This window comes from Argopecten irradians, chromosome 16 (assembly GCF_041381155.1).
Source record: "Argopecten irradians isolate NY chromosome 16, Ai_NY, whole genome shotgun sequence".
NCBI classification, from domain to species: domain Eukaryota; kingdom Metazoa; phylum Mollusca; class Bivalvia; order Pectinida; family Pectinidae; genus Argopecten; species Argopecten irradians.
Genome location: NC_091149.1, coordinates 6,992,302 through 7,011,403, shown reverse-complemented (window position 1 = coordinate 7,011,403; position 19,102 = coordinate 6,992,302). Strand labels below are relative to the sequence as shown.

At 33.7% G+C, this 19,102-nt stretch overlaps 1 protein-coding gene across 1 annotated transcript; it reads left to right on the top strand.

Moving 5' to 3' along the window:
* Positions 1-47: 47 nt before the first annotated feature.
* LOC138311007 (cytochrome P450 3A29-like) lies at positions 48-18,391 on the top strand. Its single transcript, XM_069252436.1, has 14 exons — positions 48-130; positions 3,357-3,453; positions 7,994-8,046; positions 9,140-9,236; positions 9,681-9,797; positions 10,168-10,256; positions 10,618-10,766; positions 11,132-11,259; positions 11,979-12,063; positions 12,647-12,804; positions 13,641-13,729; positions 14,368-14,505; positions 15,210-15,369; positions 16,360-18,391. Exons 1-14 carry the CDS (start codon positions 60-62, stop codon positions 16,438-16,440), a joined length of 1,512 nt encoding a protein of 503 aa, XP_069108537.1. The 5' UTR covers positions 48-59; the 3' UTR covers positions 16,441-18,391.
* The last annotated feature ends 711 nt before the right edge of the window (positions 18,392-19,102 follow it).

Below are 19,102 nucleotides of genomic sequence, written 5' to 3'. Positions count from 1 at the left end.
CTATATACATCGCGAGGAAATCGTTTATCTATTGCATCAAGGTCAGACTGGTAGTAGTTATGGAGTTGACTCTGACTGACTGGGTATCCACAAGCGTATTGGCCGGTACTATACTTATCGCCGGATGTATGTAAGTATATCAATGCATTTATTTATATGTTTATATATTGTGTTATATTACATTAAATTTACCCTCAGAATTATAACAAAGTCTGTCGACCCAGTTATTCAATATCAATTATATATTTTGAACGTGTAATGATTATTTTTATGGTATAAACTCGTCGCTAGATATGTGCGAGTATATAGAAATCTATCAACCATTATTTACATTATATTATATTAAAATGTAGAACTCTTAGAATTATATTTACTTTTAGGTCAGTCTACCCAACTATCTAATATGAATCGATTGTTTTGAAAGTGTGAAAATAATGTTTTATAGTGTAAAATTATCGATGGATATATTAATATATCATACATCTATCAATTTATGGTGATATTGTGCTTTACCACATTATATTTACCCTCAGAATTTTAATTATTTCTAAGCCTGACTAAACAATTTTCCAATATCCTTTATATATTTTGAACGTGTAATAATAAATTTACCATCCCTCCCGTTACAATATTTACTCTCAAGTTTATCTCTAAGTCTCTCTACCCAATTATCTAATATCAATTATATATTTAAAACGTGCGATGCTTAAATGTCTTATGTCTTATAAAATTGTTCATAGAATTGATTTTTAAGGTACTGCTGGCTATTTACGATAGTTAATGTAAACAAAATAATTTTTATATTGATACGCAAGTACGCAAAGCCACTAGATCGGATCGATTTACAGTCACCCTGACCTCCAGGTGGGCTGTATTTGTAAGCTAACTAAAGATAGACCTATTTTGTATCGCTTGAACATTCCAGCTGAGAGTCAGACAGTTCTTGTATTTCATAAAGTGAATAGAAACACCATCTAACAAGATATATCGTTTTTATTACTCGTGCTTTATAACTTATAGTGTCGTACTTAACAGATGCATTCATGTGTGTCTTTGAATGAAATCGCTCTATACACATACGTGGAACGAAATTCCATCTTGATGATAAAATCCCCGAATTTCATGTAGTATCAATACGATGATACTTTTAGTTTTTGCTTCCTCACATTATCCTCGAATTTCATTTAACATATAGAAGTATCAAAACGATGGCATTCTTTGTTTTTACCATACAATAATTGATTTTTATCATTCTGAATAACAAAATTGCTGGTTATTTTTGGTTTTTTCTTTTTACTTAACCTTAAGCTCTATGGATCCCAATTTCTGAACTTTCCTCATTCATTGATTCAAATCAATACAGTATTTTTGATATTTAAATAAAGATATATATTAAAATAAAGGTAATTGGATTGAAATAAAGGAATACATTTTGAATTTTCCCATTCTTTAAATTAATATAAATGAAATTTAGATCTTTATTGTGAATCGTCAATTATAGTCATGATCATATCAGATTACAATTTTCAAAATCATTTTTTCACTCAGAATAATTAAATAGATGTCCTAATATTACTTAGCAACACAGAGAGTTTAAAGCATTTAAATGATATTAAGTTGAACAAGAATTAAATAAACAACAAGACAGTTTTAAAGATTTCCCCTTGTATTGGAAGTTGTCGATATAACCTTTGTGCCCCTCTGATGGTTATTTATCGCGGTCAAGGTGCCCTTTTCAAAACCCAGCACCATGCCCTTTTTTTTCCTGTGGGAAACACTATCATTGATTTAAAGATGCTCAACCGCCGACAGAGCAAAAATGGCATTCATCATTAGAACAAAATAATTGGTGTTTAATCTTGTATATATATATATGTCTAATTAACACAAAAAAATAATATAATTTATTTTGCCTTTGGTGCATAAGCAATCAATACTTCATTTCATATAGAATATAGTGCCACGGATTTTTTTTGGGATGCAATTAATCATTTTTTATATTTTCAACTTGAAGTGAAATAAGAAGCTCAAACTTTTCAATGGTGGTAATGGTGTAAAGTAAGTAACTTTTGTCACTGAAGAAAAATCTGAAATCGTCTGTTCCTGTTTTTGATAGTGAAAAAAATACCAATTGTCAGCGGTGGAGCATCAAGTGTAATATATACTTGTCGACAAATATCACCCACTACATACAGGGAGGCCGTCATTAGATTTGACCTTAGCTGTACATTAAGCACAAGGTCATTGAGCACAAGCAACCGAATAACTAGAATTTCTAACATACAAGTACATCATGTTTAATAGATATTCGTTTTGGAAAACATTTCATCACACATATACATTTTTTTATTTGTTATAGATCACAAGGGACGCAAAACAATTCGAACATTCTACAGTCTCCCAAATCGTGCACATCCACTTTACACACGCCATATACTGCATGCATGGGAGGCCGGCCTTCAATGACCCTGGCTGTTAATAGGACGTTAATCATATCAACAAACAAACAAACAAACCAAACTTTATTCAAATAAATAACAACACAGGTAGAAACTACGATATGATTTTATGTCGTTTTCACATTAAGTGCAATGTGCTGTGAATAGAAGTGTGAATGTAGGTGTGTTGTGAGAGGCTGTGGTATATTTATGTTACTTGTAGTAGTGGAACCCTTGGCTGTTAATAGTGCTAATCAGGAGCGGAAACTACCACCTTTATAGAATATGTTGTATATCGAGACAGAATCTAGATCCTTCCAAACACTCATTTTCGAATTTAAAACATCGATTAAGTCAATATCAGGTCCCTTCGTATTTTAGGACAATTCGACATATATATATAGTCGTTAGTTTGTATCGATACACCAAACCCTGATTTCTCGAAACAAAAAGCTCTGACATAAGTCAAAATCTTTTTCTTATATAACTTACCAAGTAATTTTTTAATGAAATTCGTTTTTGACTTAAGTTTGTTTCGAGAAAGTGGGGCCAGATCAGGTGTCTTTTTTGTATACTTGACCTTTGTATGACCCGTATTATACATTTGTGTATTTTCTACTTTTATTTAAGTATTATATATTTTGTATGTTATGGAAATATAATACAAAAACCTTAGTGTACTTTAATTAAACCGCAAAGCAATTTAATAAAGATAATCTTTTCAATATTTAAAATTCATTTTGGGACCCTTTCGTCTTTGAAATGATTACGCCGTTATTTCAGCCTATCGGAAACAACATTACACATTTCGACGCCATTTTCTTTCTTATATGAGCTGAGAAAGTAATTTTTAAGCCAATGAAAATTGTTGTTACAAGCAAAATTAAATTATTTTTTTCTATACTCCCTTTATTGCAGATATCAGAAATGGAAATGTCATCTCGCTCGCAGATACGGACTTCGAGGACCGCCTCCACTACCCATTATCGGAAATATGTGGGAACTTATAAAAGGGGTAACTATACATAAATATCTGGAGTCGGACGAGAAAATCTAAAATTAGTTATTTAGTCGGAGCTTGATTCACATGTTTCAGGTATTTTAATTTTCTGTAGTACCATATAGTATGTCAATGCGCTTTATGATCAAAGTATCAAAAACTTTAAGAATTATCTCAATATCGAAGTCAACATTATTTAAAGGGACAATTCAGTCTAAAAGAACATTAAAATTGTACATATATCGAAAAAAAAACCTGTTCTAATGGAAATTTGATCAGTCGGTTTTACTGTGAAATGCCAGAAAAGCCCATGGTTATGAAATGCGTGTGAAATGTTCAAACTCGCTCGCTGTCCGCCATTACACGTTGTGGTCGAACATCTTGTATGCCGAACCCTGTCCCTTGCTCGTAGAGTAATGCAACTTTTATCTAGAACTGCTCAAATCGCTCTGACAGTAGTGTGTTTACCTTATTAGGTGCATTGTCTTACCTAAAAATTATTTTATCACCTTCTCAGTGGTTATGTAGTTCATTTGTTTAACGTGCGTGACTTTGGCTCGAGTATGAGTACAGCGTACATATTGCACCTGCTTAATTGTATTGATAAACGAGTTGTATTAAAATTAAATAAAATTAAAATACTAAATAACGACGTGGAATTTGTCAATACTTTATGGTAAATGTTTCATAAGAAATGTAGAATAATACATTTATGCCATATTTTGCTTCTTTGTTATGTAAAAGAATTAGCCTGAGTGAATTGTCTCTTTAAAAAAAAAACTATTTTATTGAGATAAAGGACATTTGTATCCTTTTCATAATAAAAAAAAACATGGTACATAGTGTGGTAGATTAAAGCGTATAATTACATTTTACTGTACACCTATAACTTTACCATATGAGTTTACGTTGTTCAGCTCGTGAACTTTTATCCGCCTATTTTAATGTCATTATCATGGCAACATCACAATTGTTGTTTCCGCTATCACGTAAGTTGGCTGGTGAATTACTGTTCCGTCGATGATAATAAATTGTTCATTCGTTATGAATGCAAAATAGCAAAAAAATTATTATAATTTTCTAACACATGTAGATATTTACATTTTCAATGCGTTTTATCTATATGAAGTTACTTTTATGAAAAGTTTTCTTTCTTAGATGAACAATTAACCAATGCGTATGAATACATGGGTACTGATTCCAACGTCAAAATGACGGTGCCAACGTCAACATGGATAGTCTATTATACAATTTCTATCGCGCGTCATTTAAAATATCTGTCACATAATGCAAAAAGTAACAATTATCCTTATATATTAGCATGAAATAGGGCGGTTCGTGTTAATTTGTCGTTTTCCAGTTTGCTTCTGTACTCATTCATGAATAATTGACAAGTAAATGCAGTTCAACACTTAAATGATCAACAAATCAGCGCGACTACACTTTAGAAACACTCACTCGCAGCTTCTTTGTGGAATCGTCAGTAAGGCAACACTATCAAATTACAAATGTACCTTGGTATGATGTGCTTCTGGACGTCAGGGCTGTAAATAAAAGTCCTTCTATCGCAAGAAGACACAACACAAGTACATCGCGTATTGGCAAAACACTCGGTAACCCCTCGCCAGTATACTTGTGAATCCGTTGGTGATAAGGGTCAATCCCGTAGAAAGATTGACCTAAATGACGTAAGTAATTCCCAGGATGTTTATTACAATTCAACTGAACAGGATAGTCTCACTCTCTAATTTCTCTGTCGCTGTATGTGGTATTGACATTGGCTTGTCTATAACACAGTAAATCTGGTAGTTGTAACTAAAACTGGTTTCGAAGAAGATAACATATTTTTCATTCCAAAATATGTTTATTGTCTCTTGTGGGTTATCTCATTAACCTTAGATCATGTCATTTTTATGCTCCTTGCTATGACACGTATTACAAACACCATCTATCCATTTTCATACTGGTGTTAAAACATTTTTTGGAACACTAATTGATGTTAATCAATTAATGGTGTATATGTAAATCTAAGGAACACAAACATTAATTGAAGATTAAGATGATAATTAAGATGATTTTTGTGGTTTCGATGCTTGTGCAATCAGAACTTCATTCCCTATAAGACAGAGTAGAATGGATTTTTTAGGGATGCAAATAATTATTTCTAATATTTTTATTTTGAAGTAAAATGAGAAGCTCAAACGTTTTAATGGTTGTTAAAGTGTTAAGTATACGAATTCGTCTGCTCCTGTTTTTGATAGAGAAAAAAAATGTGCATACATATATCCTACCATATTGTATAACCGATGAATGAAAATAATGATCTAATGACTAAATACATAATTTATATTAAATTGAAGTGTGTGGAACTTTTAATTGTTTAACATTGTATTTTAAACCAAGTACATGTGCCATTCAAAAACATTTAAACATACCACTGCTTCTTCATGTCGTATACGTATGCATAAATCATCTTTTGTAACCAGATGCAGTTAAGACATTGCAATTTAAATTCCTAAAGAAAAACCAGTGCGTATTATTCCATACCTGATAGGGTAATCCTGTGGTTGCTAGGAAAAAGATGACACAGCGGGGATGTAAGACAACTCACACGCGGTAGACAACCTGACGTCATCAATACATGCGGCGTAGCCGCTCGTCGTGCATTGTTTATGATGTCGTCAGTTTTGACGCATAAAAGCGTCCCTGCGATGATGGCGCGAGGAAAAAGCTGGAAAGCAGCGATAATTTCCTTTTTTTCCATACGAAGTATGGGAGAAAAAGAATCAAACATGGATCCGTCATGTAGACTGGGATATCTCAACCATCATGAAAGATTTTGTCCGTCAAAACTCGGCAAGCCTCGGGTTGACGGCCAAAACCTTTCACTCGGGTAGAGATATCCCTGTCCACTTATCAGACCCATGTAAGATTATATTAGTCTTTAAGCAGGGTATGGAAAGGACAGACAATATCATGACGTCATTATTACATATGGCGACTATTGTTGACGATGTCATTCATTTTGGTGCATTGCCACCGTTCTTTCATGCCGGCGTTTTCGAAATGTTTCTATATAACTGCATTTTCAAAATGATTCGTTAAAGTATGGGAGAACAAGATTTGGGTCAAGGTGGAAAGGGATATCACAACCCTCGTGTAAAATTTTGGTCGGCCTAGAGTTGACAAGCCAAATTTTTCATTCGGATCGAGATATCATTTTCTACTTGACAGACCTAAGATTCTATTAATCTCCCATGTAATGTACCTATATCAGGATGTGTATTTAAAAACATTACATTCAGCGTATGCAGCATTTTTGATTTATTACACAAACACATTTTCATTATTATTTAGCATTGCTTGTTCACACAGAGTAATTATTCTAAAATGCATGCTCGGTAGTAGAAATCCTTAACACACAGCTGACGTTGTGCTGACATAGCCTCAGCCATATTTTAGATTCTTGACAGTTCGCTAATTCCGACATCTGGTTTAGAAGAAATTAGCTTAAAGGCCCACTACCTTTCCGAAACGGCTTTCATTTTTTTAAACGGGAATGAAAAACGAGATCGATAATTTTGATAAAGTCGCAAAAGTTATTAATTTACCGTAAGTACAACAATCATCATCATCTCCTGAAAAATTAAAATTAATAAAATGTTAATTTCCATAACACGGGTCGGCTAATATTTCCCGTCGTCGTCCTAAATACCGCCCGGTAGTTGACAATCATTGTGCCAGACGGAAAAACAGCGAAATGAATCTCCACAGTTATTATATATTTCGCAGGAATTAATGCAATGTTTTTGGTATTGTTACTTAATCTTAGGCGACTAATTAGATGTTTCTTATGTTATTAATGTTATTAATCAAGCTTTAATTTTTTGCTCCTGAAAGATAGTGTGCCTTTAAGATATTCTTGTATAAACAAAAAATTACCTATGATAATTTTGTTATAAGAACAACAGGCGAGACGTGATTATGAAATAAACATAGTACCTTCTTGTGTTTACATCAATTTAGCAGTAACATTTGAATATTTAACCCTTTTTCTTATATAATATTCACCTGATGGGGAAAATGTCACGTAAGTCTGTAAGAGGTTTCTGAATCATTTGGATATATTAACCATTCTTGCAGAACATTTTTTTTATTCAGACAAATGATTTTATATGAATATGATGTATATCTTGATCCAAACATTAAAAATCATTTTCTGTATATATAAGGTTAAATCTTAATAAATGGTAAAATTTTGTTAATATTACTTTAAAACTGTAAAATGGTTAAATTCTGTAAATATTATGCTAAAAACTTATTAAATGGCTAAATTCTGTTAATATTAGGCTAAAACTAATTAAGTGGCTGAATTCAAGGGATAAAGTGGTCTTAAAAAGCATGTGGTTTTAATATAGTGTTGGCTGATTTTTTTTACTGTGTATCGTTTTATTCACATGCTTACTTATCATATTCCAGGAAACGACTGATATGTAGCTAGCTGATTCTTGTACTGTGTATTATTTCATTCGCATGCTTACTTATCATGTTCCAGGGAACGACTGATATGGAGAAGAAATGGCTGAAAGAATACGGAGATGTATTCGTGTGAGTATTGCTCCAATCTGTTGTTATAATATCATCCGTTTTGGTGCAATCTTGTTAGTAAACCATAATTAACTTAATTTAGACAGCTACAACTGTTAAAAAGTCATATAAATATCAAAATGAGCGTAAAAAATGTTAAAAGTTTTCTGTGATCGTTTCTTATATAACTTCGGAAAGGAGAGGGCGTATATAGGCATGTTGCCTGTTACCCAATTACTATTTTCTTTACCATCAGACAATAAATATTCTGAAGTGATATAACTTCGGGAAAAAGATTTGATTTTCTTCGACGTTTGCGTACGTGTGTTAATCTAGCATTTGAATGTCTAGATACGCATTTTCCAGAACACTTAAACATTCTCCACTCGATTTTATACATATACAATGTACAAGGTTATCTAGACATAATCTTCGGAAATAATTGATCTATTAGATTTGAAGGCTTTACAAATAATTGATCTATTAGATTTGAAGGCTTTACAAAACATGGTTTTCTGAAACAATCCAAAAAGTCTTAAGATTAAACGATCATGAGTATTGAATTTATATTTACTTCGTTACTGTAAACCACATAAGGTATCCTCAGCTGTGTCACAAAAAAAATCTTTAAGAAGAATTTGAATGAACAATGTCACCATATCTAAATATATAGTGACGCTTTTAATCTAATATTACAACAAATCTATAAATTTCAACACACACATTGCATTGCCATAGCATGAGAGACCTCACTATAACACATAAGGAAATATATAACACACCAGGAAATCAATTCATGTATCCGAAAAAGACAATTAAACAAAATAAAGCCAAAAACCTGTGTGTGTTGCCAAACTCTGCCCTCAAAACTGCAATATTCTGCATCTTCGTCGTCGTTTTAAACATGTTCCCAAAAATATGATTTCGCAATCATGTGCTTTTCCTGACATCTGTGCATTCATTTTTAAGTTAATACAATTATTCGCGTAACATTGGAATTTTTCTCTTATGAAATTACACGAAAATGTTGGTCTGGCGGAAATAAAGTGGTTTAAAGTATAGTAACCATCAATTGCTTAGTTTTGTCATCATATGGTCTTTTTTTATTTATCAGGTGGTCATTTGGATGCATGCAGAACATAACTGTTAAAGATCAAGAGATACTAAAGACTGTTCTTATAAAAGATTTCTCAAACTTCACCAGCAGAAAAGTAAGTTTATTTTGCCAAAATGTTGGCAATTTTTAAAGATGTTTCACCGCCAATAGAGGATAAATGATACTCGTCGTTTGTTACTCATTCCATATAGGACATAGTGCCATGGATTTTTTTTTCGGGATGCCATTTATTATTTTTAATATTTTGATCATGAAGTAAAGTTACAAGCTCAAACTTTTCAATGGTGGTAATGGTGTAAAGAAAGTAACTTTTGTCACCAAAGAAAAATACTAATTCGTCTGTTCATGTCTTTGATAGAGAAAAAATACCACATGTCATCAGTGGAGCATCTTTAATAATGAATAACATATGAAAAGCTCGTCTTGAATCGTCATAATGAAAAATACAGCTAATCAAGTAATTTTATCGTTTACGTCCATGATTAACTTCAGGTCCATTGATGTATTTTTTACTGTATAACTTTTTGTTTGTTTTAAGTTGCTCGATACCTCGCCATCTCCACTGGATAAAGGCATATTCTTTCTTAAAGATACAGACTGGAAGCGGGTCCGTTCGATTATGAATCCAACTTTTAGTTCTGCAAAGCTCAAAATGGTAAGATAAACATCATTTTATATTGTAATGCACTTTATTTCTTTCGAAACGCTTTTGTTCGCGAAATGTCTCTAAAAATCTTAAATGTAAAACAGTAAATATGCGCGATATTTATTGTCGTGTTTATTGCTATGATTACGAAAGTAACGAAACTAAATAAAAAATGCAAACCAATTAACAATAACAAACAAACAGCTTGGCAAACAATTTTTATTTGATTTTATTTTCTTTGAACATAATTAATTGTAATGTTTTAAATGCTTAGTTTAATTTCATTCACGGGAACACTCGGCGATAATTTTATATTTAACATATTTAATACCTTTATGAATTATATTAAGTAGACAGGGGTTATCTTTCCTTTCTATAGATGACTGGTGATATTAACAAGTGTGCACGGAACCTGGCAGTTAATTTACTGAAATGTACAGAGAGTGACGAAAGCATAGCTATTAAGGAGTAAGTGACGACGTCATTAAATATTAAATATATATATACACGATACCGTTAAACACCATCCCCTGAAAGGGTCTCTTCAACCAATGTTCGCACGGTTAAACTAATGAAGTGTTATGAAAACAACAGAAATCTACTTCCTTGATCATTGTTGTCACCCCCTTCCTTCCTTCCTTCCTTCCTTCCTTCCTTCCTTCTTGCCTTCCTTCCTTCCTTCCTTCCTTCTTCCTTCTTCCTTCCTTCCTTTTTCTTGCCTTCCTTCCTTCCTTCCTTGCCTTCCTTCCTTCCTTCCTTCTATTTGGGTTTATCTTAAACTTTCTGCTTTATATAATATCTTAGCAGTTGTTAATTTAATTGTTCTCAGTTACTATGGAGCGTTTACAATAGATGTTATTTCGATGACAGCCTTTGGATTGGACGTCGATTCTCAGAAAAACCTCGAAATTGGACTAATTGGACACATGAAAAAGATATTTAACAACGCAGCGGTTCCTATACCGGTTTTCTTAGTAGGTGAGAAACTTTTTTCCTAAGTGTTCTGTGTTTGCATGCTACAAAGTTAGCTGTCCTTGCGGCTAAGTATTAATAATAACGTCATGCATTTGTGAGTGAACGTCATTTTTTTCAGAGTTTCACTCAGAAAATAATGACGTCATAATGGATACTTACTCGCATACCCAAATAGTTAAATCGCGAAATTTCAAAACCACTAAGATTCAACTCTCTCGGTTACAGTCCAAACCGCGAAAATTTCCCAATAATACATGTAATATGTGTTTAACTATGTTTATAACGAAGTGATTTCGTTGGTCTCCAGAAGTTCGTTATAACCATGTTTAACTGTGCACTGTTGAGTACAGTTTTATTTATTATTGTAGCGATATTTGGTGATTGGATGATGCAGCTTCTAAAATACCTGAAGATATGCTTCTACCCCCGAGATTCTATGGAATTCTTCGAGAGAGAAGTCCGAGCTATGATTGAAGAAAGAAGAAGAAACCCGTCGGTATGTTTATGTAACTATTGAGTTAATCCTTCTATTTCGTTTTAATTGATAATCTTTGTTGATTACTGTTTCACTGAAAAATTTATTTTAACAGCGACTTAATTGAGCTTTTCCATACCACAATCTGATTAAGATTCAGATTCATATAACCACTCTGTTCAATAGAGCATCTAGCAACATTCCAAAAGGGGTCATGTTCGGATGACCTTTATACCAAATGTTCTCCAGATTAAATACATTTTCTACACATAACTACATCAATTGAAAACGATAATTCGTCCCAGTATACATATACAATTAGTTTTGTAATGCTATTTGGGCGAGATGACTACATACACGGAAATAATCCTAAATGGCCTTTTTAAACTACTTCGTCTCCTGAAATTAACACTCAAGATGTTGCAGGCAGCAATTTGATTGGCCATTTCCAAAGGTCACCTGGACATGATCCCTAACGGGTTTTCTCACATCCTCTTATCAAACGTAATGATAATAAGTATCTGTATTTTAATTAGATTGCAAGTACCCATAACATTTTCAAGGTGATTGATTTTCGCGATCTACACTGGTTACAATAGTCCGAGTTCCAGATAATAAATCATTTCACACATTCAGAAAATGCAACCAAAAAGGAAGGAGATATGCTTTGCGTTATTTGAGATCTGCAATATATCAGTAAGATCTCTTTGCGCTTTTTTGAGTGAAATTTTAATTTTCAGAATCGAACTGATTTACTACAGCTGATGTTGAATGCCTCGCTTGAGATGTCTGATGCTAACGCAAATGAAAAAGCTGAGAAGAAAAGTAAGGCCCGCAGTAGAGAACGGTTATTTAAGGAATTATTTTTATTTTGTTGTTGTTTACAGTGTGTAAACTGCATTTTCTGTACAGATAGTTTTAATGACTCGTGCTAGCACGTCAGGTTGAAATATCTTTATAAATACAAATAATGCAGTTTACACAACAGTAAACAACAGAAATATCATTCCTTATATTAACATTTTGACCGACCATTTCGTTTTAATTTTGTGTCCCGATAAAATAAACCTTTGTTTTTCTAACGTCAATTGTTTGAATCCCGGAACAGATGGCTTCAATATGGCGGGAAATGTTTTCAAGTTCAGAGACTACAAACATATGGCTCCACAAATGGTTTTTTCATTCGCTTTATAAAATATTTTATAATTATCCTTTTAGTAAATGTCTCTTGCGTATTTTTTTGTCATAGTGAAAGCCGAAGTGAGTATATCCCAACGAACCGTGCTTTGAACATGAGTACATATTGGAAAACTGCTTTTTTGAAAAGTGTTTTGGTTGTCTAAAAGAGCTTTAAGAATATAAATACTATTTTGATGTGGAATGTAGATTTGTATGCTGTTCTTTTCAGCTCTTACCACAGACGAGATCATTGGACAGTCGTTCCTGTTTTTCCTCGCGGGATACGAAACTACCGCAAGTTTGTTAAGTTTCAGTGCCTACGAGTTGATGTGTAACCCGGAAGTTCAGGATAGGGTTTATGACGAAATCGTCGAGCAACTGGGAGAAGTAAGTTTGGTCAAAAGGCTAATGCAAACATATAATATTGTATTACGGTAACTTGTTTTTAGCGTCCTATAAACAGTCAGAGTCGTGTAAAGACGGCCTCCCATGTATGCAGTGTGTAGCGTGTGTGAAGTGCGATTTGCGTGTTTTGGGAGACTGTGGTATGTTCGTGTTGTGTCTTCTTGTAAAGTGGAACTGTTGCCCTTTTTATGGTGCTATATCACTGAAGCATGCCGCCGAAGTCAACAAGCAACATACCCCACCCGGTCACATTATACTGGCAACGGGCGAACAAGTCGTCCAACTCCCTCCATGCTGAGCGCTAAGCAGGAGCAGAAACTACCACTTTTATATACTTTGGTGTGTCTTGGCTAGGGGACAGAATCCATAGCATTACTAACAGGGGCGAACGCTCAACTCAAGGCCAAAAGTGAGGCGGTGCCAAGGGAGGCATTAGGAAATATAAAGTCAGTTAGGAAGAAGAGAAAAGATAAGATCATAAATTTAGTCGCCTTTTACGATCACGCAATAGGGACAGCAGGTACAATTCTAACGCCCTACATGTCATTACGGTAACTAAAACCTTATATAATATTATATGTTTCAAATAAATGTCCGTACATAAGGTATATTCGTAACCGAGTGGAAAATGAAAAATTTGTCCGTCAGTACGAAGCTCGACGAAGGTTATCAGAGAAACTTTCTATTAGGGTTGATACATGTAGACAGAACATTTGATTTTTGTATTGATTTAGTCTAATTTTGATTTCAATGAGGCCTTGAAAATGACAAAATGCATTGAAAAGTCCTTGAAAGTATTTTGTCTGTTATTTTTCCAGGAGGAACCTACCTATGACAACATTAGTCGACTGAAATATATGGAACTTGTTCTGAATGAAACATTGCGACTATATCCTGCTCTCGCAAGGTATTAAAATTCACAAACATTTGTGATGGACTATTTTCGTTTTAACACAAAATTTCATCCAGATAATAAGTATTTCTGAAGATATCATATTTTATGTATGAACTTTAAAATGAAACCTGTTTCAATGGCATTTACTTGCCATATGTTATATCTGTATCTTATACACTAAAGTTTGTTTTGCATTGGAGTGCATATACATTTTGTACAAGACCTAAAATCACTCATAATGCATCATCCTTCATTGGTAGTTTTTATCGAAAAATCGATTACTAATCATCCACGATTGTTTAATAACCAATAAGGTAAGATGCATTCATCCATAGCTTATAGTGCGTGACATTGCTGTTGATATAAAATGAGAGTACCTGTCAGAGGATTATCAAATATCTTCGTAACAATTCATTAAACGTGATTACGTTTCGTGATGAAAGGGAATAATTTTAACCTTAAATCGGTTTAAAATCAATACATGAATTAAACATGAAATACCTATTCAAATTATACCGAAAAACAACCACAGGTTCTCTTTGTGCCATTACAATGTAATTCGCGATGAGTAAAGTATATTGGTACTGCTACAATATCAATGGAATAGCTTGTTGATCACGGAAAAATTTAATTTGATTATTTTTGTTTAGAATAGACCGTGAGGCCACCAAAACTGTTGAGATTAACGGTGTGACAATCCCGAAAGGGTCCGCAGTGGTGATCCCTATACGAGCACTTCATCAGGATCCTGAAACCTACCCAGACCCGACGCACTTCAAACCCGAAAGGTTTGTACATGTATAGCCATTAAATGGGTGGAAATAGTAGCAATGTCTTCTAGACTTTGTTTGTTTTGTTAAACGCTTTGTCAATAACTTTTGTCATGCGCTAGTCACGCTAGTAAAGTCGTGCCAAATTAAGAAGGGGAAAATAATCTGGAGTATCTGGAGATAAACCATCGACCTACGCTCAACACCTTACTACTGCCCCACGCCGGTATCTAACTCGAAACCAAGAGGTGGTGGGCAAGTGATAATGTGTCCTAACACCTTAATATGTCATACAAAATAAAATAAAAATAAAAGATAAATAAAATAAAATTATGAAATATGGAACATGTGTGAAAGTCCTTTTTATGAAAGGAATATATCTTGTTATTTCCAATGCATATTTCAATAAAAAAAATGTGTGTGGGGGAATGTCATCCGTCATGTATAAAAAGACGGTTAAATTAAGATGTTATTGATGGTCATTTAATTTTAATATCTCATATTTTTGTTGAAGTAAATAGAGTAAATGAATTGAAATTGTAACAACCTTCACCCACAAAACTTACCACGTCACTTTTCGTTTCGTTTTATTTTAATAGTCTGTTTTTTGTATTGATCGACAATAGCATGATAAAGAAAGGTAACTCGTGTATCGTTATTTTACATTTCACTATGTTACAACATGCCATAATCTTACACAATTTTGGTTTTCGTTTTGTTAGGTTTATCGACTTCAAACCGAACCAGAATAATATCAACTTCTTGCCATTTGGTCACGGTCCTAGGATGTGTATCGGGATGCGTCTCGCCATGATGGAAGCAAAGATAGCAGTGACGCATGTCCTTCGTAAAGTCAAGTTCGTACAGGCTATCGACACCGAGGTTTGTGTTTCAACGAAGAAATGATGAGTATCATTTCCATAACCTGTTTTATTTCAATTTTTAAATCATTATTCTGTATTTGCATATTACAGAGTTATCTGTTGGTGGGTAGGTATTGATTGTGACGTCATGTGTTTGCGTATCGTCATATTTTTCGAAGAAAACGACGTAAATTTCGCTCACAAAGTAATGACGTCAAAATGGATACCTACCCAAAAGGGAGTTAACTTTTATTTACATTTCCTTTATGCGTTCCTTACCAACGAATCTGATGTTCATTTCTGTATGAACATCACTTTTGACGCGTATTTATACATTAACGGTGAATGAAATCAAGGCACTAATTTGGTCATTCGGTAAAATATATATCTTTAATATCCTAATTTCAAATTTTGAAAATCAAGTCATTCCTAACAATCCAACTCAAATTAATATAATTGGAACATGAACATGTTTGATTGAAATATCGCATAGATACCCGGATACAGACGACGTCATTGTAGGACTCATTTTTTGTTGCGCTCCGTAAATTTAAACAGTTTCTTCCCGCGAAATCTGGATCAGCTGTTATATAATTCAATAAGTTCCAAGTCTGTTCCAACCATGTGTTCCAACCATGTGTATAGCGCCAAATAAATTTAAATATCTCATTGCTTTTAAAAGTAATTTGATGAGAAACGTGTCGAAATGTGAATGAAAGATATAATTGTATTTTTTGTCACTGGTGTACGAACGTCATTTTTTGACAGATATTTCAACATGACGCGCTTATAAGAGAGGAGAAAATGAACCTAAGTTCAAATCCGAGACCTCCGAATACTAGTCGAGTCCACTAACGATTGAGCTACCTGATCGACCCAGTGCAATTCTGCTTCATATAGATGTTTGGGAAAGAATATTTTAAGCCTTCGTGAAATGCGATATATTGTTAAATCCTATTTCATAAAATGTAGAGTTCACTTCATTATTGGTTTTTTTTTATTTCTTCAGATACCTATAAAATTGAAGGACATGGGACTTACCGTACCATCCACACCAATTCGATTAAAAGTGAAACCAAGGAATGGATGAAAGCAATTTTGGATGAATAAAAGCAATCTCCGGTTACTCTATTTCGCGAGGCCAATTAATGCATCAGAAGGATAGACAAAACATGAAATCCTATTATATTCAACAGTGTCTGTTTCTGTATGAAATATGCATACAAAGGAAAATCACTAGTGCCAAGATGCCATGAAAACCTCGTGTGAAAAGAACGTCGAAGAATACATTCAATATTTTTGTCTTCTTTGTGAGATATTTACCTTACGATTAGTTTTTGCGCTTCATTATATTATATACCAATCTATTTTTGCATGCAATTAAACTTCGCATCTTTCACGTTATAAATGAAATACGGAATTAAAATGTTTACAAAAATTGAAACAACCGCAAAAAAGAATTGGTTTGCAGTATTAACCATATGTTAAGTTTAACATTTTGGCGTAGTCAGATTCTTCAGGTCGTTTGTGTTGTCTTGGAAACAGTAGGTTGTCCTCCTACACTCGAGATTATCTTTGTTTTCCCAAATTCACGTGACATTCACATTAAGCAGCATTTATGTGTAGGGGATGTAAACTCAAGTCCCAATTATATTAATCGATTTATTGTGTGCAATATCTTTTTATTCAAGACCGGTGTCACATTTGCTTCTTGTACAACTGAAACATACTCTGTAATTTATCAATACTCATAAGAAATCCATACGCGCAGCATGCCACTATAATCGTAATCTAATGACAAGCCAAATTCAAAATGATGAAAGCTCGTTATTACTTTGCGAGTATTCTAATCACAAATATAATGATTACAAGGACAAGAATCAAATGTAAACTTGTAGTAAGCGATTGGTTTTTTTTTCCTATTTAAACACCGATAAAAAAATTAGACATTTTTATCTGTAAGATGATATGTATATAGTGAGCGGTTGTTGAGCGGTTGTTTTCAATTCCTTTCCAGCAGATGTTTTGTGTTTTGATTACTAAGTAGGATATCGATGTAATTATTGGTTATTATTTTTGAATGACCAGTTTTAATACTGCTATAAAAACTCGAGGATGATACGAAAACTCGACGTTATCGTGACATCAGAATATAAACACTGATTTTGAAAAATATTCCCTTAAAAAATAGGGGCCGCGGTGGCCGAGTGGTTCAGATGTCCCGACATATTACCACAAGCCCTCCACCTCTGGGATGCGGGTTCGAATCCCATGTGGGGCAGTTGCCAGGTACTGACCGCTGGTCGGTGATTTTTCCCGAGTATTCCGGCTTTCCTCCACCAACAAACCTGGCACGTCCTTACATGACCCTGGCTCTTAATAGGACGTAAAACTAAATAAACCAAACCATACCCTTAAAAAAATAATAGAATCGTACAATGAAATGTATATAATTCAATCCCCCAAAAATGTCGAGTCATAAACAAATTTTCTTTGCAAACATTTGTGAGAATCATACAGTTCTGTAAATATTTTTCATACCTTATAAAAAATAAGAAAGGCTAATTTTAGTGTTTTGTTTTTAATTCTTGTAATAAAACAATATATTTAGATATATCTAATAGATATCCTGTATAATATAGTATATTTTGGTAACAAACACTTCCACGAAAAGTTTTAAAGTCTTAAAAGAAAGGTTGAAGATTCTTTCCTATCATATTACTATAAAATTTAAGAGCATAGATTAAATTTTAGATATATTTACATTAGTTATGAATGATGCTGTAGAGATTCTTCAATGGTTGATGTCCCGATCTTACATATAGAATTAGAATCCAGTAATTATTTTACAAGATGTGTTAATAGCTGTTAATTTAGTGAATAAATTATATTACAACATCGATGTGTTTCTTTTGCACCTCTTAGCATAAAGGGACGACTGGTTTCCGTGTTAACTGTATCATGTGACCGGGTAGGGTATGCTGATTGGTGTATTTGACGGCATGTTTCATTGATCTAGCACTATTATGAAAACGGCAGAAGTTTCCACTATCCCCGGATGACACGATTATACCGCGCAGCCATCGAAAACATACATTGACACGCGCAAGAATAGGCACACAGAGAGGAGGAGCCGTGCTCAATCTGGTTAACACACAGATCCTTATAAACAGGATCTGACAACATCCCATTAGAGGTCATGTTCGATGCCTTTATACCACGTGTACTTCAGATCAAATGCAGTTTCTACATCTTGCTTCTTCAATTGAAAATGCCATTTCGCCCCAGTATATATATATATACAATTACCTTTGTTGTGCTCTTTGGGCGAGATGACTATGTATACGAACATAATCCTGCCCGTTTCTGCCCGATTCTGCCGGTGTCTGCCCGATCCTGCCTGATCCTGTAAGTCGTCTTTTCGATTCTGACAGCTTTTTTCAAACTATTTCATCCCCTGAAATTCACTAAGAATTTTGAAAAAAAGCAACTAGATTGATCCTTTCACAAGGTCAACTGGACATGACACTTTAATGGGGTTTTCTCAGATCCTCTCATCACACATAGTGATAATAAGGATCTGTATTTTAATCAGAATGATCCGTCCTTCAATAACTTTAGCTGTTGAAAGGACTTTGAACTTTGTTGAAAAGTAAGAAATACTATCGTCATTCTTTCAAAAGATAATGGTATTAACGTTTAGATTTACGACGAAATACGTACTCTCTCATAATTTGGAACCATAGGTTTAT

Coding starts and splice junctions, on each gene's coding strand:
- LOC138311007 (XM_069252436.1), top strand. CDS start 60: ATGGAGTTGACTCTGACTGACTGGGTATCCACAAGCGTATTGGCCGGT. Junction 8,047..9,139: donor GAATACGGAGATGTATTCGT/GTGAGTATTGCT, acceptor TTTATTTATCAG/GTGGTCATTTGGATGCATGC. Junction 10,767..11,131: donor TATACCGGTTTTCTTAGTAG/GTGAGAAACTTT, acceptor TTATTATTGTAG/CGATATTTGGTGATTGGATG.